The sequence below is a fragment of the Barbus barbus genome, assembly GCF_936440315.1.
Source record: "Barbus barbus genome assembly, chromosome: 30".
NCBI classification, from domain to species: domain Eukaryota; kingdom Metazoa; phylum Chordata; class Actinopteri; order Cypriniformes; family Cyprinidae; genus Barbus; species Barbus barbus.
The window spans coordinates 15,896,423-15,921,466 of record NC_136758.1 but is presented as its reverse complement, the minus strand read 5'-3'; the positions used below and the strand labels follow the sequence as shown (position 1 = coordinate 15,921,466).

At 38.6% G+C, this 25,044-nt stretch overlaps 1 protein-coding gene across 3 annotated transcripts in view; it reads left to right on the top strand.

Moving 5' to 3' along the window:
* The window catches only part of pacrg (PARK2 co-regulated), a 94,712-nt gene that overhangs the window by 38,986 nt on the left and 30,682 nt on the right, over positions 1–25,044 (top strand). For all 3 annotated transcript variants that reach the window (XM_079385764.1, XM_079385766.1, XM_079385765.1), the window contains 2 exons: positions 21,908–22,079; positions 24,828–24,977. In XM_079385764.1, the coding sequence (XP_079241890.1) occupies positions 21,908–22,079; positions 24,828–24,977 (322 nt within the window). The remainder of the gene's footprint in view (positions 1–21,907; positions 22,080–24,827; positions 24,978–25,044) is intronic.

Below are 25,044 nucleotides of genomic sequence, written 5' to 3'. Positions count from 1 at the left end.
TACCATTTTCGATACCACGGAGAAAAAAACTGCCACAATATTAAGGGGGTAATTTTTTTAATTTAAAGATAAATGTAACAAGTCGAGAACATGCGGTATATTTTACATGAACAAAAAATGTCTTGAGGTACTGCATTTGTTGATTTATTTATTAATCTTTTATTAATCTTAGTTAAATGTTAATTGAAACTAACGTTTACTAATACATGTACTAATTAAAATCCAAAGTTCTATTTGTTGATATTCTCATTTGCTTCATAACCAAAATATTTCCAGATATAGGGCCCTACGAAATCTGTTTTATTTTTCCCCAAATTCCGTTTAATTTTTTTCTACATTCAATTTTTTCCATTTTAATTTTTCTGGATTCTGTTTTTTTCCGTTTGAATTTTTCAGGACTCTTTTTTTTTTTTTTTTTTTTTTAATGGTCAAATTAAATGCTATTAATCTTAATATTAATTTATAAAAATAAATGTCTATTATTTGAATGCATACAAACAATTTTTATTTATTTTTACAGTAGCCTTATGAAGTGTGTTTTCCCCCTCAGAAATTCTGTGTTGTGTATTTAAATTTTACTGGATATCAGATGAAGGCATAAAACAATTTTAATTAATTTATATTTAAATTAATGAAAATGAAACATTTACATTTTTGGCAAATTAAGGGGATTTACTTTCAGATCAGTTCTGGAGATATTGTTGATGTATTTATGTCCTCATTGAGACGGCAGATGCTGAAATCACCGCGAGCGCCACATAAACAAAACCGCATGTGCAGCACATTCACACAGAGACGCGCAGAACATGCAGGATTCATATTTAAATCAACTTTTGCAGCTTAATATTTACAGATACTAGTCCATATCGCGATTTAATTTAAGTGTAATGACCTACTTTTGATTAATTCATCCAAACTTTGACAAATTCCGTGACATTCCGCGTTAAACTGTAAATTCCGTTTTTATGACTGGATTCCGTGCGCGTTCTCTGCATCGCGGAGATCATAGATCCCTACAGATAACGCTCCTGCTGTGTTCTTTAACAACCAGAGCAGTCATCTTTCTATTCACTTCACTTTTGCTATTTAACCAGAGCTAAGGAGACGAGTGCGGTCACGTGTGGTGCTTGTCCACGCGCCTTTGGAGAGAAGTGAAAGTGACAGCTCGGCTAGTATCGGTGTATCGATACTTCGGGAAATTAATATTGGTACCGTTCAGATATTTCAGTATCGATATTTATCGAAATATCGATATTTTTGACAACACTAGTCTGTACCGTGAAATGTTTAAAAACAGGCACTTTTCGAAGACGTAGGAGTCCCATTTATAGGGGAATATCAGATCTGTCTACTTACACGGCAGGCGCAAATGCACGTATCCGATTCATATCTGATTTATTTCCACATATGAATGAGGCCTGAAACCGATCGAAGAATATCGGAATCCATACAATTTTTTCCTGCTTACATGGTCGTGGGCCATATCCGATCTGTGCCACATGAATCATGCAGTGTAAATGTGGCCAAAGTGACCAACATTTGGTTTTCATGCGCTGAAAATGGGTAATATTCAACAATATGAAACCTCATTGAGACCCCCTATCTTTGGGACTGAATAATTTAGGGCCTCGAAAATGAAGATTCCAAAAGAAAAGTTTATTAAGAACTAGAATCTAAAATCATATTGTGATATCTTTAAGACTGCTTGAGTTATAGGCACGCAAACTTGGGAAAAATAATATTTATGGCACTCGGACAGTTATGTTCAATGCAGTTGTTTTGACTGAAGGAAACGAGATACATCTCTAGTTTCAACATTATTTGTTCTTCAGAAATTCCTCTTTAAAAGAAAAGAAGTATCATATTTTTGCAAATTGACCCACATTTGGTTTTTGACCAATGAAAATGTGTACAATTTAACGATTTACTCCTGGAGCCATATTGCAATTCCAATATCTCTGGAGCCAAGCCATATAGGGCTTTAAAAATTAAGATGCCTAAAGAAATGTTTGTTAAGACCCAAAATCAAAAAGGACATTAAGATACTTTAATACTTCTTGAGTTACAGGCCTGCAAACTTTGGAGAATAAACTTGAAAAGTGCTGTTTCCCCGTTTTTTAACAGTCACCATTGGCACATAATTCAACAAAGATTGCTAAAGTCAACAGATTTTACTAATAGACATACCAATCTCTGTGTAAATGTAACATTATGATGCTGCCATCTTTCTGAAGTCATTTTAGCCCCCATGTAAATTGGCTCTGAATCTCAGATGAAAATGGCCATTTTGACCCCCCTCTACAAAAAAGCGGATTACTCCGTAAATATTCATCCATTACATTTAATATTTTCGCTTTCATCACTCTACATGCTTATCTTTCTTCAGAAAAAATATTGGCAAAATCAAAAATTTGAGCCGGGGAAGTGTCTGAAATTTGGTTGATTTGACACAGAATGACACGATTGATAGTTTTCACGTGACGTCACACCCTTATAGGAACGCCCACCTTGTGGGCAAAATTAAGCTTTGCTCCACTGACTGCTAGTTATTTTTACGCATATTGCATCAAGTAATAATGTAGTAAAACGCAGATATTAAAAGGTGAGATTTAGTGGACACCTTATTGACAATGCATATTTTGTACAGGCAAGAGGATGAATACAGCATATAAACGCAATGTGCAAAGTTTTACATCAAATGGCTTCCCATAGAAAACCATTAGAAGGAAAACACTGAACCGTTAAGCAGACTGCGTTCATGTTCCTGTTCTCATCTGCTTGCCTTTCTAAACTATGCATCATTAATGTGGTGATTACTGAATTTGATCTTTTAATATAAATTTTTAAATACGTATATTAAGGCACTTTAAGTGTTTTTACAACGTTTTGTTGCACTGTTTATGATCAAAATATTGCCGTGGGTGCTTAATATGGATTGCAAATTGCCAAAACTTGCATTTTGTTCAGAAATACCTTTGTTTTATTCTTTTGAGAGGTGATCTAAATATTTGCGGCTGGGAAACAGATGAAAAATTTACCCGCTTGTGCAGTAGTTCTATGGATGTTTTGCCCTCCAAGTCTTCGAGCCGGTCATGTGACTGAAAACTATCAATAGAGGGTGAATAGAAAGTTCAATAGAACAGCATTTATTTGAAATAGAAATCGTCTCAGGTTACGTATGTAACCCTGGTTCCCTGAAGGGAACGAGATGCTGCGTTGGAACGCTAGGGGAATGTATTCAGCGTGACCACGCTCTGACTCACGTGTGTAATCTGTCCAATGGATGGGCGAGACGTCATAGGCGGGTGACGTAATCGACCAGGAAGCATAAAAGCACGTGCGGTGGAACCGCCATTTGCTTTTAGGAATTAAGCAACCGCCGGCAGGGATACTGGAAGTATGGCCTAGAGACGCAGCGTCTTGTTACCTTCAGGGAACCAGGGTTACATATGTAACCTGAGACGTTCCTTTCCAGGAACTCGAGCTGCGTCGGAACGCTAGGGGAACGAGATGCCCACGCCTCCAGACTTCCAAGTCCCTGCCCTGTGTGTATCCCTCAGGAGCACAGCGAGTGAAAAAGGGCCACGAGTGGCTAAAGTGGGCGGAGCCTGCGTCCCAAAGGCCAACTTGTTAGAGTGAGTCTTGATCCCCAAGAAGGGGGAGAGCAGAGGACTCGAGGCTATGGAATAGCATCCTGATCCACCACATAGAATAAGCTCTCTGGCCGGAGACCTCAGACTCTGGAGGAAACATTAACTAGGGGGTGTCTACCCACTGAAAGGCCACCGAGAAGGGCGCGGTAGGCCGGTATAGCCGCCACGTAGACCCTCAGGGTGGATTGGGTTAACCCTGCGGAGGAACAGGCCTGCACGAACTCCAGAACTGTACCAATCGGGCAGTTAGCTGGGTCGAGCTGGCAACCTCCGCACCATGAAGTGAAGAGCTTCCACTTCAGGGCGTACAGTTTCCTCGTAGAGGATGGTCTCAGCAACCTCGGTTGAGAGACCGGAAGCTATGAGCTGCGCCCCAAGGAGCCGTCAAGGAGAGCAATCAGGTCCGAGAACCATACTGCTACCAGTAGTAGACTGACCTCGTCCCGGCACACTCTCGCCAGAACTCCCGGGAGCAGAGCGATCGGGGAAAGGCGTACAGACGAAGCCTCGGCCAAGTCTGTACCATAGCATCCAGCCCCAGTGGAGCTGGATGAGTCAGAGAGAACCAGAGTGGACATTGCGATGTCTCCTGAGTCTCAAAGAGGTCCACCTGTGCCTGGCCAAACACTCTCCATGTCTGCTTCACCACCTCGGGGTGAAGCATCCATTCCCTGCCTCGAAAGAATGTCTGCACCAACACAATCTGCACCAAGTACATCTTTAAAGAATAACAGATGGTAAGGATAATTTATGGACAGTACAGTCAATTTTCTCAATTCACTCACCATTGGGAAGTTTTGCAAAAAGTTAAATTTGCACCGCATGTATTCATCCAGAAATAAGTCTGAAGCACTAAATGCACTAAAAGCACTAAATGCCTCGGCCCCTGCCTCGAAAGAATGTCTGCACCAACACACGGTGATCTCTTAGGTCTGGGAGAAAGTGTTTGAGTGCTCGAAGCACAGCAGCATCTCCAGGCAGTTGATATGCCATGTGAGATGGCGACCACTCCACAGACTGCGGGCAGTGTGGCCACTCATGACCGCTCCCCAACCGGTGAGGGATGCGTCTGTCACTAGCATTACGCATTATGCAGTGACCAGGAGCTCCCAACACCGGGCCCTGAGACGAGAACGTCTCCACATGTCTAAGGCACGTAGGCATCGCCACGTGACCTTGAATGCGAAGTGGGTTTCCCCTCGGGGAGAACCCCTTGGTTCTGTAAGGGTCTCATGTACAGCAGGCCAATAGATATCACGTGGACGCAGCTGCCATCAGACCCAGCAGTTTTTGAAACTGCTTGACAGTGAGTAACTGGCCTTCTCTCACTCTCTTGACCTGACGTGAGGATCGACTCGATCCGAGCAGGGGACACGCGTGTCTGCATCGTGGTCGGATCCCACACCACGCCTGGATAAGTGGTTCTCTGTACTGGAGAAAGCACACTTTTCTTGGCGTTCAGTCTCAACCTTAATCAGTCTTAATCTAATTTTACACAAAAATATATACTTTTATATTAGCTAAACTTTCTCAATATGGAGCATTTTCCCACTCCACCTAGTATCTGTATCATTTTAGAAAGGTGAACCTTCAGAAGACTCATAATTACATGTCCATTATTTGCTTGGCATATCATTGTTCTAGATGGCTGGAACAGATATATGGAGGATGCTCTGGGTAACTAGTTAAACTATGACAGTGAATCAGAATTGAGAAAGTTTTCTGGATCTTTCTCATCACTTGCAGCTCAGTGAAAACAGTGTGTACGGGCCCCCACTGATGCTGATTTTTTGACATATATTGCTTTAGATTTTAAACTGTATTACTGGATTTTTCTCGTGTTTAAAAACATATAGGACAGTCTGAATCCCTATCTACAGTACCGTCTGCTTCAAGGTGGTTTGTTTCTGTGCCTTATCAGCTATGCTGGCAAAGATCTCAGCATCCAACATACCAGCCAAAGGTGAGAGGTTTCTGCTGAGTTTGGTTTTCTCCTCTCTCTCTCTCTGTCCATATCTCTCTCACTCAGTCTCTTTACATTCTCGGCCTCTCTCCCTTGCCTGGAAAGCTCAGACAAATGCTGTGTCCTGTGTAGATGTGTGGGTGTTTGGTCTCCAAAGAGGCCTGACAGCATCCCTGCCTGCTGTGTTATAACCTCGTGCTGAGGCCGACCCCCTGACGACATGGATCGATACAGCACAGCAATGAAGTGGCCCATCGATTAAGCCCATGACAGGGCATTTAAAGGTTTAATCTGGCTAACGAGGATAACCTTTCCCTCTGAGGCAGCAGCCTGCATGAGAGGAATGTACTTACGGAAATCAGAAGGCCCAGAGCTGGATTAGACGACCTTTAGTGCTTCAGACTTATTTCTGGACGAATACATGCGGTGCAAATTTAACTTTTTGCAAAACTTCCCAATGGTGAGTGAATTGAGAAAATTGACTGTACTGTCCATAAATTATCCTTACCATCTGCTATTCTTTAAAGATGTACTTGATTATTTTTTCAGCCCCTTATAGTCCCTATATTATTTTCTCAGTGAGCCCAGCCCTGTTTGTCCTCACAATGAGAAAAATATAAATCAGTGAATTTCAAGAATTTGTTCAAATTATGTGTTTTGAGCACAATGATTTCAGTTCTTATCTTAGTCAATAGGACTGTTCCTTTTAAGATCACTTCACAAAAAAGTTAATAGATTATAATAATAGACAAAGCATAATTTTTTTTCTGGCACAAGAAGCTTATCAAGCCTTTTTATCCATTTTTCAAATAAAACATATCAGGTTGAATTAGATTGATTAATCTTTTATTTTTATAAGTTGTACCAGTACCCAGCCAGTTTTGTCAATGGATTTCAGAGAAATAGCGTCTTTAGAAGCAAAGGGAGCAATATTTTAATGCAACCTCGACATGATCATAAATAACTAAAGATTCAGTTGGCTCCAAATACAAAGTGAAATGACATTAACAAACATATGCATTTGCTGTGAAACAAATCATATCTCTAATGCCTTTGGTATTTATCATATTTCAGCATAAAAATGAGTGTGCTTACGGTATGTGGACTTATTAAGGTCACTACATTAGCAAGAGTTAGACTATCCTTTTAAAAACACAACTTAGACCATGTATTGTGTTGCAGTTTAATCACATTATTGGCCAACTGGCATATAATACTATTTTATGTACTCACCAATTTCACGCATGTTTGTTGTTAATTTTGAACCCTGCATCCAGGTGTTTTATTAACCCTTCCAGCGATTCCCCCAGATCTAATGCAGGCTGTAGTTGTTATTGGTGTCTTTATTGCTGTACTTATTGCTATTGTTTGTCTGTCTGTACGCCTCTGACAGTTTAACACAGCCTGGCAAGATAATCATTTCTGTATTTGTCATGCACATGTCTGAGTGTGAAGAGTCAAGGCTTGACTTCGAAAACACTTCATAAATATTCATGTGCGCCATTCTTTTAGATGTGAGTGTACTGTAAACACTGCGAACTGCGAGTCTGCTCATAAGCTGCATTTGTTATTGCTGAGGACATTTTTAATTTCATGCTTTTGGTCTGTCAGCCCTGTTTCCTACTGAGAAGCTTTTTAAACTAAACTTCACCCCTCTCCACACACCATCAGGACTCTGCAAATGACCGTAATCTTTTCTGCCACTTTTAAGTCCTCAAACGGCTAATGCGAGTGAGTGTGCTTCAGCACCCTACTGTTGCTGGATCTCTGATGGGACTCTGAATGCAATTAAGGACATCACAAACACACATGCACCACATTGACCCCTGAATGTAGATAGCTCTTAGACAGAAAGACAGAGATTATGTGTTGATTATGCAATATTGTCATAATAGTATGATTTGCAAGCAAACAATTTTTTTTGTGGCACTTGACTGTGCAATACCCCCTGCTACAATGCTAAGATGTTTTATGGTGTTATGCATTTGCTAATATGCATTGATATGCATCAAGGTCTTTCAATGTAAATCTACGATTTTTATTTCAAATAAATGTTTTTAAATGTTATATTCATCAAAGAAGAAGACTAGAGTAATGGCTGCTGAAAATTCAGCTTTGCCAAAACATATTAAAGTAGAAAATATTTTAGATTGTAATAATATTTCCTTATATTACAGTTTTACTGCATTTTTTATCAAATCAATGCAGCATTGGTGAGCATAAGTGAGTCCTGTATCTTCAAAAATGTATACAAATCTTAGTGAACTTTTAAATATGCACACATTCTCCCTGTGTTGTGTGAAAGAAAGAACATAACAGAACCTATTACATGTGCAAGATCAGTTAAACAAGTATGTGTGAGACTATAGCAATGAAAACACAAGGTTTGAAAACACTGCAGTCTCTCAAGGGTACAAACCACTCTCTGTCCTCAAACAGCCTCTTAGAACATGACACGCCTCATATCTGCTGGAGGGGTGAAAGAGTCAAGCGCTCCTGTGAAATGAGGTGTGGGCATTCTCACACACACACACACACACACACACATCAGCAGCAGTAGCGGCCGTAATAACTTTAAATGTGTATGACTCCCTGTGAGCAATATAGCAGTACCATTACAGATCAGTACAAAGAGAACTCTCTGTATGTCTCCTAGAGAGAGAGAGAGAGAGAGAGAGGGTGTGTGAGAAAATGAAGATGATAAAGAATCTGTAGGAGAGGGGTTTGTGGGTATATTAAGGTTTCGGAGCCTGCATGTATTTCCTCAGGCTTGCCACTAATACTTTCATGTGAGGGCTGTACATGAGAGGAAATGAGCTTCACCTGGAGTGAGATGCAAACTCAAGGGTTCTTCCTCTTCCTCCCCACAGACTGATTTTTGGCTTCTAATCTAGGTCTTTCTGTTCAGACACATTTTTTGTCTGTCCGTGTGTGTGTTGTTCTTCCAACCATGGGCCTGGAGAACTCCCTGTCACAACATACCTCTTAGCCAACGGCCTCGAGGAGTGTGTCGCTGCAAAAGGACTACATGCTCCCAAGGCAAAATAGTGGCTCTGTTCCAAAATGTAGTGAGTTGACAGTGTAGTCAGCATTTTAAGACAATTTAAACCTATATATTGCCTTTTGCATAATTTGTGGAAAATGTCAAAGAGCTCGGTGGAAAAAGATGGTGGACAATGTAAAACAAATGTTGAATTTAAATATAATTATTTATTTAATGCCAAAAAGTGTATGTTTTTAGCTTAGCATCATACTAACTACAAACTTTGGATCTGATTGGGAGTTAATTTGCTATTTGTATGATACACAAGTTACTGCCTATGTAGAACACCACAAATTGGTCATTTTAATTAGGATGCTCCTTAGAAGGCTGTCTATGTAGGCAGTATCATAGATAGCAAGTTGGCAACCAATATGCTGGTTAGGTATGCTTTGAAGCATGGCAGATAGTTTGAGTTGGTTTTAAGCTGGTCTTGAGCTGGTTTAGGCTGGTCCTGGGCTGTTTATACACTGGAGCAAGTTGCTTAGGACCAGCACATGACCAGCTTAAATCAGCTCATAACCACTTTATAGCCAGCTCAAGACCAGCTTAAACCAGCTGCCATGCTTCAAAACATACCTAACTTGCATATGCTGTTTTTTTTCCACAGTGTTTGCTCACCTTCATGTAAGTACCATTGTTCCAAACCTGTTCACCCTTGGTTCCTTCTGTATAACACAAAAGCAGATATTTTGAAAAATGTCTCAGTGTTTTTTGTCTAATGTCAAAATATTCACACGTTTGGTATGATGTAAGGGTTAGTAAATGATGACAGAATTTCTGTGTTTCCCTAGGTTACTGTAGTAGTTGTAGATGGCTGTAGTTGTACGTGTGCAGGTGCGTGTTTTTATGCACGTCCTATGCTCTGTATTGAACAGGCTCAGATTTACAAGGGTACAAAAGCATTTAGATCGTAAAGTCTTCCCGTCAAGTTGTTTTTACTACTCTGCTGCCGTCAGCTGTATGGTTTTAGCTTGTTTATTGCTGATAGTGGACTAATCATATCCAAATGACCAAATCATCAAAGCTTGCCTGACCATGCAGCTTATCAAAACCACCATTTTATGGTTGAAGACGCAGGAATTGTTCCCTGTTGGGTGTTTTCTCATTTTAGTGCTTGTGTGATGTAGGCAATGTTGCTTAGTTATTGCTCTTTCTTGGCAGTACCACATGTGGCATCTCAAACTGTGCATTTATCCTTCACATTCTCCTGATTAGCATAAAGTTACTAATAATTTCACACATCCATGGCTGTTGTTTTATTCGTGTTGAAGCCGTTGTCTCCCAGATGTCTCTGATGTTCTCTCTGTGTTTGCATTTGTTTGCACTTTTAAGTGATAATTTTTCCCCTGCCAGCACTCTGGAAACAGATCTTTGATAATAATGAATCAAGGTTGTGGCAGCCATTAATAAACTGGCAGTGTGCGGAATGGTAGTCTTTTACAATCACAGCCATCTGTGGATCACTGCAGCATACACACACATAGACACACCTTGTGAGTGGAAGAGAGTGAAGGAATGATCTTCACGTCTTGTGCTTTTGAGCTACCGGATCCATCACAGCTTGTTTCTGTGTGTTCAATGTCCCCTGTCCCCCTGTCAGAAAATGAATAGACAATTAACCAGAGGTAATAAAAGTATGCGTATGTGTTATGTCTGACATGTGTTCTCTTTGTAGGTGTAGCCTATGTTATGAAGGTAAATGTAAAACTGCACATCTGATATATGACAGTATAGCATATGCATCTGCTTCATCTAGCTTCTTTCTCCTTAACTCTCTTTACTTTGTGGCATAAAATGCAATAAATAACTGAGGCAAAGATAGAGAGAGGGGAAATGAGCTTGTGCCTATAGGAACATTGAGGGCTTTATGTGGCGTGGAAGAAGAGAGCACAGATCTGTTGGAAATAAGGCACAATGTGGCTCTCTGTGCTGTCATTTTGGTTTTTATATAGTATAAAAAAAAATTATAACTCTCGTAATACCAAAATGATTTTGTGAGCCATTATTTTCTGCAGAATCAGACATTCTCTGGATTAGTCTTGTTGAGAAACCATTGTGCTTGTAGGATGTTTATTATAGGATATTAGACATTTTGTCAGCGTTAGATCTGCTAGCAGCTGAGGTGTGACCTCAGTGCGGTATGTCAGAGAGCTCTTCTTACACATTAGCACAAACAAACATCTGTCAGAAAACTTCTCCTCTGATTTTGATTTAATTAAATCCTTGCAAAAGAGCCTAGAGAGATTAGGAGGAGGGGTAGAGATGGACAGAAAGAAAGGGAGAGTCTAATAAAGGGGCATTAAGAGCAGCTGAGTGTGCAGATTGAGCCCTGGGCACAGCAGTGGTCACCCGGCTGTTGCCAGCCACCGTCTGGCCAATCTGGAGTGGTGGAGAGCAGGTCTCTCTGAGGCTCTGCCTGCAGCTGTACTCTCATTCATCTGCTCATTAAAACTGCTACACATAATTGAGGCCTATTTAAAGTGGTCAGACTAAAGGGGCGGTCACACAAATAGCCATTTGCAGCAGTGAAGCAATCTGAATTCATTCATTTACAGTGAGTGTTGCAGATGCAATGTGGCAGCGTCAACAAGGTTTTAAAAAATTGAAATGTGTGAAGCACATTTGATCTGTCTTCTGTGAGATATGTCTTGTCCCAAATGGCATTTTCTGTGTACATTTAATAATTCCAGATGACCTACAACATGTGATGAATGAGCTGGAAATAATATCAGCTTTGTTGTTATTATTGTTAACTCATTATTTGACCAGATTGCCAAGAGATTGCCAAAATGAGTTTTTAATAAAACATTGCCATCTATTCTGTAAAAAATAATAATAAAATAAACTGGTGCTTCATGACTAGAGAAAATTGAGACAAGGACTGTGGTGTTTTCTTTTGCCATAAACCTTTGATCAATAGAAGATTTAAAAGTACAGCATTTATTTGATATCAAATGTTTTTTAACATACATGTTTTTACTGTCACATTTATCAATTAACGTGTCTTTGCTGAATAAAAGTGTTACAGTAATTTCTTGAAAACTTATTGACTTACTAATTTTTGAATGGTAGTGTATATTTCATTTTAAGTTTTAATTGTATAGTATTTTGTAAACATTTACAGCATTGTAGTGAAGACTGTCATGTAGCATACTACTGTAAATATATATGAAAGAGATTGTATAAGTATTTTGTGTGTGTGTGTGTGTAGAAAATAAATATATACAATTATATTATATTAGAGATGTCACAGTTGTATCTCTTTCATGTTTACAGATACAGTCAGCTGATTATGATAATAAATGGGGCTATTAATAAAACAAGCGTGCTCTAACGAGCTTGTTTTGTGTATAATTGGTCAGCATCATGCTTAGTTTAATTAGTCTCCGAGCTATCATTGACAGGAGCAGGTTGTGTTTGAAGCGTTAACATCATCAATAGCATCTGGGAGTGGAATGGGCGTAGTACTTACTGCTCCTTTTACTGGATGGTTTAGTCAAAATTACCATTCAGTTTTCAAGTGTTTAAATTTTAAAGTCTCATAAAGTGGCCAACATGAAGGCCACACAGCATTTTGATTTAACAATGAATGAAGGCAATCAGATCAGCATTTGTAATGGGTTTGGCTAGAGTCTCCAGGCGCTTCTGGTCCGGGACTTATTAAGAACATCCTCACAGGGACAGAACAGAACTGATAACGCAGTATACCTATGTGCCTCTAAGGGCTAAACCAGCTGATGAGGGAATCAAGTCTAAACCTCTGAACGTCCTCATTGCTAATGCCCAAGCAAAGGCTATATATTTTTTTTTGGCTAAAGAGAGTGTTGCTAATGAACTCAGACCTAATCGGGAATGAAGTGATGATTGCATTTAAATTTATACTTGGGGCAATTGGTTTCTTTCCATAGCAACCATGGCAACTAAAAGAGCATATATTTACTCTAAATCCTCGATAGCAGATGAGGAGAGAAAAATGTTGAGAAAAAGATTAATATTAAGATTTTATTCAATACTGTAAAGCGTCAAAAAATGTTGATTAATGGTAATTTACTATTACTCACTGTTAGGTCAACAACATGCTAACATCAAACTCTATTCGAATTAGTTTTGTATTTGTATACAAATGTGTATTTTTGTTCAAATAAAGGCCGCCTTTACGAGTAATACAGTATGTAACTATGTAAAACATTCTAAATCAATCACATCACAGTTGGTTATGATCAGAGCCATAGAGAAACAGAGTTGCGACATGCTTTGATCTCACCATCACGTGGTGAAGTGGTTCATGGAGTTCTCAATAGTTCCAAACAGCTGTTGAATGGGTTTAATCGGCATTTTATTCTGGGAAGTGATAACGAGCTTGGATTTGATTAAAGACTAATAGTTTGTTTATTCCGTCTGCATGTTCCTGTATCCTCCTCGTATCCTACATTCGTGTCACCCTAGCTCGCCTGGAGCGCATGTGGCAAGCCCGCCGGCCCGCCGCTGACTCGGTCCCATGGATCCAGTCCACATCACTGCCAGGAGGGGGGAGTTATGTCAGTCCTCTGTCGTGTTCCTGCCTCTTGTGTCCATATTTGGTTCGTTTCCTGTCCTTGTTTAGTGTGATTATTAGTTAATTCTTGTTCAGCTGTGTTTGTGTAATTAATCTGTGTTTTTAAGTTCCTGTCTGTTCAGTTTCATGTCGTCTGGTCTACTCGTTACTCCCCTGTGTTCCTGTCTGTGTCAGCCTTGCCTTGTCTTGCCCTGCCTTGTTTGGATTTGATTAAAGCTGTTAGTGTGAGTTTACTCCTCATCTGCGTGTTCCTGTATCCTCCTCGTATGTGTACCGTGACACGGTCATAATTGCTTACTTTTGTTTTAGGTTTTGCATTTGAATGCACATTTAGACATTATCAAACACTTAATTTTTATACGTTTTTTTTATCTTAAATTTGAAAAGGTTAATTTCTGCCATCGCAGTGTTATTTTATGATATTCACATAAGCATACAACAAAATTGAATATTAAAAAAAGCATGCAAATACAGAATTTAACCCAATGCAAAAAGTTTCAAATAATGTTTAAAAACACAAGGCAACCAATTGCATTTAGTTGAACCTCCTACAGTAAGAGAAAGATTGCAGAAAGACTAAAAACTAGCATCTGGTTGTGGTCGCTATAAAGGTGTTTCTCATGTTATCTAACTGCAGTTATAATAACTGTCTATTATCTAATGATAAACATTAACTTTAATGCGCTTCATAAAATACCACTACTGGCCAGATTTCCAAGAGGTCAACTAATGCATTGAAGTGTCAAAAAATGCAGTAATTTCTTTCATTTACCAACGAGTGTCCTTGGGAAACACTGAAACAAAGGGGTTTAATGCTGGAGCTATTGGCTGCTCCATGACATGCTTTACTTCCACATTCCTCAGTTTCTATGGAAGCTTTTGGAAATGTTGCAACTCTGTTTCTCAACGGCTCTGGTTATGATGCCCTATGTAGGCAGCAAGGCAGCTCACTAGGTTTTAAAGTGGTCATTGTGTTTGTAGTTACATTAGCAGTTTGCTCACGATACAAGTAACGTTAAAAGGAGATATATCTTCTGTGTTGGTGAAATCTCTGTGCGTTAAATCTTTCGATAACCAGGTTTATGTGTCTTTGGTCTCCCTGTCTCTCTCTCATATCAAGACACCTCAGAAGCGATCAGAGCACTGTCAGTTGTACGGATGTATGTGTCAGCAGACCGACAGCCATGATTACGTCTGATTATAATGACAGATGGACGTGATGATGACATTTAGTCAGCACTTAATATTTTATTCTCTCTTTCATGTCTTCCCATCTTTCTTTTCATTTCTTCTGTTTTATGACTGTTCCACCTCAGCCGGGGATCAGCGTCCCCCATCTGCACTGGACAATGATTTAGAGCCGTTAAACTCAAAGCTAGCTGTTCAGAAAGTCTAGTTTCTTATCTTAAAGTGCGCTCACATTTACTGTTGTTTGGGGAATTTTCACAGACGAAATCCAATCATTTCAGTAGGAATCCTTGCGATTTGTAATTTTGTGTGAGGAAGAAAGATTTCAGTTAATTCTTTGCTTTGACCAACAGTAAGCTGCTTGGTTTGAAAGTGACTTCTGGGTGAGCTGTGCTTCATATATATTATTGACAGATTTTTTTTCTGCCCAGAAGTTTTGCAGCTAATACAAATGTTTAACTATTCTCAAATTTTTGTCCACATATCTTTTATCTCTTTCGCTCATTCTTTTTCACTTTGTTGATTGATTTGGAGAAGTGGCAACAATGAAATGAGATAAAGGTGCACTTTTAGTAAAGTGCTGTTATTGAATATCACTGCGTGCTGGGAATTGCTAATAAACTGTGTAAACAAAACATTCATCATTTAAATAGCCTTCTCTATTATGCCGTTTTTTTTATTATTTATTATTTGCAGAGTGCCAAGCACATTTATAGAAACAAATATTGGATACGTGACTGGATCTAGCATGCTCTGTCACGTGCTTCCAGACAAGCCTTTACTGTGAATACTGTAAACATTTATGCATACAAAGAAGAAGAGAAAATTGCCTCCAATTCAATATGTTCTCCAATTATCATGTGTAATAGGCTGTGAAATCCTCATATCTACGCAGTCGGTTGGAAAGGCAACAGAAATGGCCTGAACACTTAGCCTAGATTCTCTGCCCTCAGCGTGCTAATGACAGACAGCCCTGTCTCCACCGCACACAGAGAATATCAGCCATATTTCATTCAAAGGCCTCACAAGAATCCTCATATTTTCTCATTAACTCACACCTTTTCCATTTCTGCCAATCTTTCCCTAAGCCCAAAAGTGATTAGCAAAGCCCAAAAGTGAATTCCACTTCCACCTCTCTCCACACCCTGTTCTCTTCATCTTCCTCCTGACTATAGACAGGATTGGCACTAGTTACTAGAAGAGAAAAAGTTTGCTTTTACCAGCCATTGCTAACCGTGTTTCAAACTCGTGCAGTGAGCAATTTAGCTAGAGAAGCTCCACTTACAAAGATAGACTCAGAAAGATGACAGAAAATGATGGAGAGAGAGAAGGCTGAGAAATATGTTAAGCTATATTCAAACTCACATTGCCCATATGAGTACTAGCTCAAGTGCTGGATCCTGGCATAGGTAATATAGGAAGTTGCCTGGGGCAGCAGTGTTTCGCATACAGCTCTCAAATGCACCCTTCACTTCTCTATCACTCATCCACAGCAGTTTCACGTCTGCTCCCCATTCTGTTTGGCCCTCTCATTGAAAGTTGAAATTTTACTTGCTTTATTTTAAAAAAAGTATATTTCTCTGAGATTTGAACTGAGACTTTTATTACTGACAGTTTATAAATTTTATAATTAAATATAATTGTATTATTTTATTGTATTACTGTTTAATTATTAATTTTAGTTGACATTTTGTTTTTAAATTTTTATCATTTATTTAATATTTTTTTTATAATTGTATTATTGTGTTTAATTAAGGATTTTAGTTAAAGTTTTGTTTATGACATTTTTATATGTTTCTATTTTCTGTTGATTTCTTTGTTTTGTTTTGTTTTGTTCTGTAAACATAGGTATACAGTACAGAATAATCGTTTTCTGCGACTGGTGAGTCTGGGCCTTTACAGATCAGTTCAATATGTTGGGGTATATGTATTAGACCATGGTTCTTCTGTCAATATTTACATGTTTTTTTTTTATAGTTATTTCTCTGTCTGTCTCTGCTTTTCATCCTGCTGAATTTATTTAGTGCCTGAAGAAAAGAGAGGTAAAAGAGACTCTTAGAAGCAGAATGAGAAATAAGACCATCTATGTCTACGCATTGTGAGTGTGTGTGTGTGTGTGTGTTGTAGAGCCATGTTGGCTCAAGCTGTTTGTGCCCGCAGCTTTTTCAATAAACCCGTCAGAGACAAGCTCCTCTCCGTCTGCTGGCCGCTCACTGAGTTTCCTGACAATACCTGTCAACTCTCTCCCGCCTCTCACAGCCCCGCGGCTTCTACTCCAGCCTGTCTGCTCTGGAGCTCTGCTGTTACAGCCCGTCACCGTCCTGGAGCTCTTCAGCACCACCGGCATTAGATGTGTGCCAGTGGTTTCTCCTGACATTAGCTTAAGTACAGGAAAATGTGTGTTTGTTTGGTGATGGAAACCTGGGGGTGAGTCACACAGCATTACTGTTATCCAGGCCAAATATATGATATACACACACAGGCTTTGGATTCCTTTATCTTAGGTGACTGGAGGAGCAGAAAAATTTGCCTCTCCTATGTTATACATTTTTCTTGTTTGTGTCGTGTGGCATGTGCTTTATATGATGTTTTATTATTTTATATTATATTATGTTATGTTATGTTATATTATATTATTATTTTATACAGGTTTTCTGTGGGTCTTACAAAGGTCTTAAAAAAAATCTTAATTCACCCTTCCACAGATTAAGGCCTTAAAAAGTAGAAAGTCTTACATTCATATAGTCATGGAATTAAATGTTGCAAACTGCAAAAACTATTATATCTTCCTTATTATTTTTGTATAAATATACCAGTATAAATATCTAACCGTCCTTAAATCCAAATACATTATGACGTCTTGTTTTATGAGAAACTGAACAAAATCATGTGAGTTTATGCTTAAAACAAGAACAAACATTATCAGTGAACTTGTTTTCGCTTTGAATTAGGTCGGTTTAAGTTGAATTAAGTTGACATTGGTGGATATTTGTTCTTGTTTTCATAAAACAAAACTGCTTATTTCACTTCTCAAGTAAATGTATTTTGTTTTACAAATTTTAGACATTTGCACATATAACAACACAAGAATACTGATGAAGAGCATCATTTTTTTTGTGATGCTTTTAAAAGTTACAGTAAAAGTTTCCATATTTTAGTAATTGGGAGTAGTTTGGCACAATAGTTTTTTTTTGTAAAGTTAATTAAAAAAATAATGGAGACATTTGGAGACGCATATTGCTTAAATTTTCTTTACGTTGTCTTAAAAAGTCTTGAATGCATTCATAAAACCTGCAAAAACCCTTGTATTAAATATTATACATGTACATTGTTAATTATATAATAATTAAATAACTCAACAACTGTTATTTTTAATAATTAATAGCAGCTATTATTATTATTATAAGATTTCTTTACTTGACAAATTGTTGTAAAATCCAAAAATGTATAAATTATTATTATAATTATTATTATTGTTCTGCTCAAGTTTCATGAATGAGGCCCATCAAGTTCCAGTAGGACTTTTGTCTTTCCTGTGACATATATAGCATATGTGAACAGCACTTCAATGTGGTGTGAAGAAGCCCTGCCTGTGTTACATATGCCCCTGCATGTCAGCTGGTGATTTCATCGTAGCCTTCTCCAGAAAACAGAATGATTTCCTTGTAGAATGAGCCTGAAATGACACCCCCCCCCCCCCCATGTCAGAAAAACTGCTCCTCTACCTTACAGCAGCAGTCTTGCAAAGAGAGGATGTCAAGTTATTTTCCTCCCTCTTTAGTTCCCTGAAATGCAATGACATTTTTCACTTGCACAGGTCACACTCTCATAGCCAGGACATTGCTTTGAACATTTACCTCCTCTTGCACATGGAGGGCACATTTCAAACTGTCATAATGTGTGTCAGGCTGACTGTCCAACTTGAAATTTGTGTAGTATTTGTTGAGAGCATGCCTGCATTGCGTTTAGTACCATCTCACTTGTCCCCCATGGCACGGGGAATTCACAAAGTCCTTTGAGTGTCCTTGAGTTCCTCCTGTCTACAGTGAGTGCCTCTTCCTCTTCTAGTGATGGTATAAAATCAAGTGGCCGGTTTGGTCATTCATCTTCATGAAAGACACCACGGGTTGACCATTTCCCCCTACAGGTGTCTTTGTGCTCGGTACGCTGGGAGAAATGTGCTGCTGCCGTTCACATCAAGCCTTATTTCTCACCTCAATGCCAGAGCATGTCTGGAGTGCCGGCAGTTAGTTTCGGCTCTGCCTCATCCGTTCTACTGCAGCCATACAAGCTCAAACCGCACCTGCCTGTCTTTCTGCCCAATCTGTCAGGCATTAAGAGCTTTCAACAGCTCTGCTCATGGGCAGTTACAGTTTTAATGGCTTCCAAAAGGATCATAATTGCATCCATTCAACAGAAACTCTTTCAGCGAGACCAGCACTTTTCATGTTTCACTGACTCCCATATTTGCCTTTTTCCCTGCACCTGTAATTTCAGTGCTCAGTTATTTGCCACTGAAATCTTTGCTCTCCTCATAGCAACCGATATGGGACGACCCTGGTCTCTGTCTCACTGACCACTTATGATCAGATTCGCTCTCTTCAAATCCCACTTGACATTTCACCCTTGTCTTTTGAATAGACTGCAAATTAAATCATGTGTAAGTAGTAAAGAATGGGCTTCGATTTTTGTAGGAGTCAGACATAAATCTCTGTTTCATTGTAAAACAATCTTTGTTTTATTTACTTCAAATACCTTACCAGTGGTGTCTCTTTTGAGCCGTTCAGTCTTATTCTGTGGTTTATGTATGTCACATTCGCAGCATGTGACGCCTCTCATATTTCTTTGTTTTTGCACTGGTGACAATTCATTTGTCTTTCCTTTAACATCTCCGGCTGCTCTAAATCAATATGTTACACAAATAGACGTGAGAGCTATCAAAATCCTTTTAAAGGACAAGCGGTCGTGCCCTCTGTCAGCGCAGACCGCCAAGCTGCCTGGTCTTCCGCAAGGTGATGCCATCGGTCAGGGTTGATGTTAAAGACATTCATGTCCCACTTGATGACATCCTTAAAGCGGAGCTTGGACATACATGAATAGTGTATATAAATGTTTAATTAAATATTTTTTACAAAACGTTTAATAATGATTAAGGTACAACTTTGCATTTGTGGCTTAATAATCTATACTTATTCTGCAGTCTGTATGAAAAAAAATTATTAAGTGACACTGGACTCTTTCTCTGCAGGGGTGTGAGTTTTGTAAAGGTGGCTCAGCACACTTGGCTATAATGAGTGTACGTGTTAGCACTAAATTCACATTAACTTAAAAATAAAAATATCCCTTCAGAACTCACATCAGGTATATGTGCATTTGTGTTCAACACAGCCATATAAATTTCCTTGGAGACCTGCTCACACATACATGTTTGTTTTTCTATCATGGCAGAGCCTTTTTTACTTCTATTGTCTTCTGCGTTACATATAATCTTAACCCTATTTCCCTCAGAAAACTTTTTGGATGTTTAGCTTGTCATTAATAAATTATTTAATAAATCCATTTTTGTTGCCCAGTTCCCATAATGTTGGTGTTTTAATATCCACATTGGAAAATTTAGTCCTCACAATATAGGCAAAACATGACCCGCCCACACATACACTCACGGTGTTTCAGTGAATAATGCTACAGGCAGAGATTGTGTCCCACAGACATCACCCCAGTGATGTGAGACATCTCTCTGTGGTTAGCTGCATGTGTGTCCTGCATGTGCTTTTCATGTTCCGAATCCCTCTGTGTGTGTGTGTGTGTGTGTGTGTTTGTATCATCTATATACCAGCACACTGCACATATTTGCTTTTGTACTCGAGTTTTGCTTTATGACTCACCAAGATGATCTTGACCAAGTCAGAAAAGGTCAAGGTCAGCCAGTAAATTGGCTCTAAGCAATCAGCCCCTTTGGTAAGCTTATGATGCCGTGTTTGTGAGTGTGTGCATGTGTGTGTTTTGTGTGTGTGTGTGTGTGTACGCTTTTATCTCCGAGGACGGGTTTGATGAGGTTCTGATAACTTTCAAGCTCACAGCTCCTGGTATCAGTGACACTACGACTACAAAGAACAGTTGTAGAGGGGTCATGTGACAGACACACGCGCACACACACACACACACACATTTGTGTGCGTGCTTGTGTGTTTCTGTGAATTGTAGGGACTTTCCATAGACTCCTATTGTTTTATACTGACCAAACAATATTTTCTATCCCCTAACCCTAAGCCTACCCCTTATAGAAAACCTGTTTGCATTGTTACACTTTCAGATAAACATCATGTAATATTTTTAATAATTGTTTCCCCCCCAAAAAACTGACTCTGGATGATTTATAAGTGTTTTGAAAAGTGGGGAGATGGGGCAATGTCCTCATAAGTCACCTTCACCTTGTAATACCTATGTCATACCTGTGTCATTATACTCATTTGTCACAAAAACACACACACACAAACTATAAAAATCAACCAATAGCAGAACAACATAATAAACAGCTACACAATGCATTGCCAATTTTCTTTTTATATATATTTAAACATTTTAAAAATATTTAGTATTAATAAGTATTTATTTATTAATAATACATATTTTAATATTTTATTTACTTGAAAAGCACATGACAAAATAGTTTAGAGAATATATCTTAAATTATTAATATATTATTGTGATTATTATTATTATTATTATTATTATTTTACCCTTTTATCCAAATTGATTTGTTGCTGTTGTTTGTTAGTTTATAAAAAATATAACACATTTAGTACAGTTTATCTTAAACATAATAATATAGAGTTATTAATTTAGGATATACTCACTGAAAACAAGTATTAATATATTTTCCTATGAATATAATAGATATACATCTTTAATATATACATTGATAATAGATATACATTTAATATATACATACAGATACATTTAGTTATTAGGAACTTTAAGATACTTTTACTGGATAAAATGACAAATTACTAATTTCAAAATTCATTATGTTGAACACAACATCATGAAACCTGCTGACAGACTTGTGACAGAAAGAAGAAAAGAAAGAAACAGGCAGTAGTGTGTGTGACTGTATGTCAAAGACTCAAGGACAGGAAACAGGCCTTGTCTATTCTCGTCTGTTTCCATGCTCATAACCCAAGCAAAACAGGTGTGAACGTGTGATCCAACAGGAAGTCACATGTTTGAGTGTTCTAAAGCCCCTGAACAGCTGTCCCCCCCCAGTCTCCCCTCCAGAATATGTGCTGGAATGCTAAGGGGCACTAAAACAGGGGCTGCTCTTTATGCGGCTTGGAGCTTATGAGTATTTGTTGAGGCTAATATAAGCACAGACGCAAAGAGGGGTTATTTAAAAACACACAAACCCTTTGGCCTTCCACTCATTTGAAGCAGCTCCTAGATTTTATAGTGAACAGACACACTTAAAATAACACTGACCCTGTATGCATGTGTGTTTTAAACAGGTGGAGATTGAAAAACTGGACTACCATCACTACCTCCCCCTGTTCTTTGACGGACTGTGCGAGACAGTTCACCCCTATGAGTTCTTCGCTCGACAGGGCATCCATGACATGTTGGAGCACGGTGGCAGTAAGATCCTGCCTGTTATTCCACAGCTCATCATACCCATCAAGAGTGAGTGTCATTACGATGAGACCTGCTCCCTAGTGCTTATGGAAGGTGGTAAGAAGCAAACCTTGAAATGCTGAAAATGCATATCACAGGTGGAGTTTGGCCAAAGGCATGTGAGGAGCTCAACAATTTGAAGGAGAATCCAATGTGATGAGAGAAATATTGGGCATTGGTGCTTTATTTTGTGCCAAAGTTTCTTACGATTCTGTTTAAAGGGGACCTATTATGCCCCTTTTTACAAGATGTAAAATAAGTCTCTGATGTCCCCAGAGCGTATATGTGAAGTTTTAGCTCAATATACCCCACAGATAATTTTTTACAGCTTGTTAAAAATACCACTTTTAAGGTATGAGCCAAAACGTGCTGTTTTGAGTGTGTTTCTTTAAATGCGAGTGATCTGTTGCTCCCGGAGAAGAGGGCGAAGCTTCAAGAGCTTGAGCTCCGCATTAGCAGTGGTAGCCAAATCACTATTAATACGAACCTGTTATCTTGAAAGAAAACTACTCTGTCATCTGATTATACTGTGCATAATAAATCTGCGTTTATGAATTACACAGACGGGGAGCACGGCGGGATAAAAATAACAACATAGCTGGTCTCATGCTATCACAAACTTTATAAGTCCCACTTCTGATTATGAGCTCGATAACTTCAAGCGATCGACTCACATTGCTCTCATATGCAACTTTTAACTACCACATTCCTATTGAAGTTACCATTTGAAGGCAGCATCAGTGCAAACACACAGAGACAATGATAGCTTTAGCAATAAGCCTTACAGAGTGCCAAGAAGCTCTTTCAGAAAGGCAATTTGGAAAACAAACGCGCGATACTTACTTTGTCTGGAGCTGACGTTCGTGCACGAAGCGTTGGTATTGATTCATAGACATTTAGGGGACTTTACCGTTTTTTTCTGGGATATTTCCTTCGAAAATTAAATTTAACCACAGTGTCCTCGGCTCAGATGAGGGGAGATTATGGCGACTCCTGTGTTTATTAATGCATGCCAAAACACAACACTTGTAAAGCCTCTTTGGCGCTGACAGTGTATATATCTCCAGTAATGGCGGACCGCATCTTCTCACTCAGGGCTGTGTTTATGCTAATAAGCCAGAGAGCGTCACAAATGGGCAGGACTTTTTCCCCTCAGTGACGTGCACAGAGGGAGAATCTGAAACAGCTCGTTTGGAGAGACTGTTCATGATTTATTGGTTTTATTAAAAAATGAGTGTGTGGATTTTTAACATTATAGGCTGGTTGTTTTCACACACTGCAGCCACAGAACTATGTTAATACACCTTATAAAAGTGATTTTTGCATAATAGGTCCCCTTTAAATAATTTTTGTGTGCTTAAAAAACACAGTTTTTCCAGCAAAGCAAAAAGACACCTTTTATGTTTCTGTATGCTTTTTTTATTTTTTATTTTTGGTTAATTTTCGCTTGTGTTCCTGTTCGAAAAATAGTATTATAAATGCAAGGAACATCTTACTGATAAAATAAGCTTCTGTCATGCAGACTTTAGAAAACTTAGGATACATTATAGAATAAGGTAATTGGAGAAGAAAACTAACAAAAAAACACAACAAATACTGACCTTACACATACAGCAAAGGTCACACTGAAGAGAGTGAAAACAAGAAGGTCGATGTTTTGCACTGGTCAAATCAAAGCCCAGGATCAAGAATAAATGAGCTCCTGTGGGATGATTAAATAAAAAAATCCTTCTTGATTGCAACATAGATAGATAGATAGATAGATAGATAGATAGATAGATAGATAGATAGATAGATAGATAGATAGATAGATAGATAGATAGATAGATAGATAGATAGATAGATAGATAGATAGATACTGTAGAGAGATGAGAACACTTTTTCTTCCCTCTCACACAGGAATGTCTGCAGATATGTTTGTATCAGGAGTTAAACTAACGCAATTACTGAAGTGTCTAAATGTCGTGCTCCTGTGGTATTTAGAGAAGGAAAGGTATGTGAGGTCGTTCATTTTTAGAACCTAATATGAGGGAGGAATTAATGGTTCCTTTATTTAGAGAGATTTAGAAACAGATCTTCACTCCTCCAGACGCGTCACACACCATGAATTATTGAACACTCCTTTGGTGCAAATGTCACACTGCTGGAAAACAGTTTGCCGTGTTTGTTTGGTAATTAGAATTTCATAGTGTGCTATACAGATATAGGAGAGCAGGAAGTAAATGGAGGAAATTAGTAAAGTACAGCACACATCTGCCACTCAAAACATTTTTAGATGAGCTATCCCTTTGTTTTTTATATGAAGGTACCTCCTAAATGCCTTGTTCAGGCAGGCTTTAAATGCATCAAGAGGTAACCAAATATATATTTAATGACAACCGAAAGCTTATTTCTCAGTAGAAATCAAATCATATGGGAAAAATTGATATTTATGGATTAAATTGCTTCTTTCAACTGGTCTGTCATTTTTTCCACTAACCACTGAACCACAGTATTATGGGATATCATGCAGGCTGCAGATGAAGACTTTTTGTAGTATTGAACTGATGCTTTCTTCCCTACATACAGAGCCTTGAAGGAGGTGTTTTTCAACTTTGGATGCAGAAAAAGTGCAAATATAACACTCCAATCAGTGTTGTAAAATGGCAAAAAAATAAATAAAAAAAAATTCCCACACAATGCCAAAATATTCCTGATTTCAAAATGTTTTTGGACCTTCTTTTTGTTTTCTTCATCTCTCTCTGTGTTTGTCTACAGATGCTCTCAACACAAGGAGCAGGCAGGTCATCTGCACCACGCTGAAGGTTCTGCAGCACCTGGTTGTATCAGCAGATATGGTGGGTGAGGCACTGGTCCCGTACTACAGACAGATCCTCCCCATCCTAAACATCTTCAAGAACATGAACAGTAAGCAACTCATATGTATCTGTAACTGCTTTTGGTTTTTATAAAAGGTTTTTTAGCTTTTGAGATC